The sequence below is a fragment of the Etheostoma spectabile genome, chromosome 6, assembly GCF_008692095.1.
Source record: "Etheostoma spectabile isolate EspeVRDwgs_2016 chromosome 6, UIUC_Espe_1.0, whole genome shotgun sequence".
Classification (NCBI taxonomy): domain Eukaryota; kingdom Metazoa; phylum Chordata; class Actinopteri; order Perciformes; family Percidae; genus Etheostoma; species Etheostoma spectabile.
The window spans coordinates 22,458,760-22,460,691 of record NC_045738.1 but is presented as its reverse complement, the minus strand read 5'-3'; the positions used below and the strand labels follow the sequence as shown (position 1 = coordinate 22,460,691).

The following is a 1,932-nucleotide window of genomic DNA, read 5'->3' as shown; positions in this document are numbered from 1 at the left end:
CACACACACACACACACACACACTACACTCTCTATCGACACTGTCATCTGGAGGATCTAAGTATGAGAGAAAACATTCTTAGTCTCCACCACCACTTATTTTTTTTTATTTTTTTTTACATTTCGGATTTGTGTCAGTCTGTTATGAGTTTGGCCATTGTGTTTTTTATATTTATTTTTTGGCCATTTTATTTATTTGACAAGAGAGATGAAGACACGAAAGGGGAGAGAGAGGGACTAGCATGCAGCAAAGTCTGCTTCTCCTACTACTTTTGCATTATTTAAGGGCTCATTTAACAATTATTTAAATTAGCAATATATCTGTAATTAATTCATTGTTAAATTGCAAAATGTCAGAATATTCAAGACCAAGTTGACATATTCAGACAACTTGTGTGTGTGATTCTCCGTCCAAAACCCAAGAACATTCACTCTAAAATCATATTGAATAAGCATATATGAAAAAGAAAAAATTAATCAACTGATTGTTTCAGTTGTTGTGTAGACCGACACTGCTGTCAGGGTTATGGATCTGGTCTTGGGCCTGACATTTGTGGCTACAGATTTAAAAATATAACCGTTGTTCATCACAGTTCTACTCTTCAAGTGTTGTAAGAGTGTCAGCACGCACAAACAGACCTCATCCTCTGCAGTCAAGGGCTTTCCTGTTTTGCAACGCGGGTTCTTCTGCTCCTCTGTCAGATGTGGGGACAGAAAGTTGGGAGCAGCTGGGAATTTTTACGGGGATGTGACGTTTTAGTGATTCATCTCCCCGTGATCATTTGATCTTTCTGTAATTGATGTCAGAAATTTGGACAGATACACTCTGTTAGGGAAGACAACTGGCTACAGGATTTATTTGTTATGTGAATTATGTATTATATGATATTATAGACTCACTGTTTTTAAACACGGTGTCTGACTAAAATCTTTATCGTGTCACGATAAAGGCGTTGACTTATGTTAAAATGTATGGCCTATGGTCCTTAACAGTAGACTACTTAGTAGTGTTCATTGCTGGCAGCCATTTCAAGTTCTCACATTTATACTGTACATAAAATATGGAATAAGAGGACTTTGAGTCAATGTGCTACATAAATGCTTTATATGTGATATGATGCCAGTATACTTCATGTGACCGTCACACAGTGTACTACTTATCTTGTTCTTCTAAAATATTTTAAGTTGAGTATTTGATTTTGTTGTATACTATATGTTTGAAATGACAAAAAGATGTTTTTTATTATAATAAAGTACAAAGAAGATACAGAGATGACTCGGAGAAAACTCATTTCTTCTTTTTCTTCTTTCCTTCCTTAGTCTTCTTTCCTTTCTTGACTTCCTCTTTTTTAAAACTGCCGAGGCCCCGGCGGACCATGCAGCCTCTCCACCAGGCCTGCAGCTGTAGGGTCAAAGGTCAAAGACGAGGGTCACAATCAGGGATCAGGGGCCGTATTACAGAAACGTTCTCTAATACGGTCTCTCTGTTTTGTTAAGATAAGGAGAGTCAAGATAGGATATTTCCCAACTTGGTATTAAAGAAGCAAATCCTAACTTACTTTAGTGATCTTATTCCATGCTATCTTATCTCAGGTCAGGAAATCCAAAATACTCAATCCAACGATTATCAACTTTAATGTCTGTTTCCTAGCAGCTGATGGTACACATTCTCATCTCGCCAAGCTAAACAACTTTATCGTTTTACTCGTTAAACATACTGAAACATACATGTACATCAGTCTTATTTTTATTTTTTATTCTTTCATAAACTTTAAGGGGGTTGAGATAAAATTAGGGGGGCTCGAGCCACCCTAAAAAGGGTCTAAAATCGGCAGTGATGCACATGTTCCATCAAAACAAGTTCTTTCCTGAGGCTATTTTGCAGAAGCAACGTTGCTCCTTTTATGTTTTTCTCCCATCCCAGAATGCTGTG

At 37.2% G+C, this 1,932-nt stretch overlaps 2 protein-coding genes across 5 annotated transcripts in view; one reads left to right on the top strand and one right to left on the bottom strand.

The window, feature by feature from the left end:
- LOC116690673 (uncharacterized) overlaps window positions 1–766 on the top strand; it is a 6,155-nt gene extending 5,389 nt beyond the window's left edge. Inside the window, exon 6 of the mRNA XM_032517781.1 lies at window positions 1–766. The gene's annotated coding sequence lies outside the window, so the exon portion shown is untranslated.
- Window positions 767–873: 107 nt separating this feature from the next.
- Window positions 874–1,932, bottom strand: part of drc9 (dynein regulatory complex subunit 9) — an 8,348-nt gene continuing 7,289 nt past the window's right edge. For all 4 annotated transcript variants that reach the window (XM_032517776.1, XM_032517779.1, XM_032517777.1 and 1 more), the window contains one exon: window positions 874–1,401. In XM_032517776.1, the coding sequence (XP_032373667.1) occupies window positions 1,288–1,401 (114 nt within the window). In that variant the 3' untranslated portion in view covers window positions 874–1,287. The remainder of the gene's footprint in view (window positions 1,402–1,932) is intronic.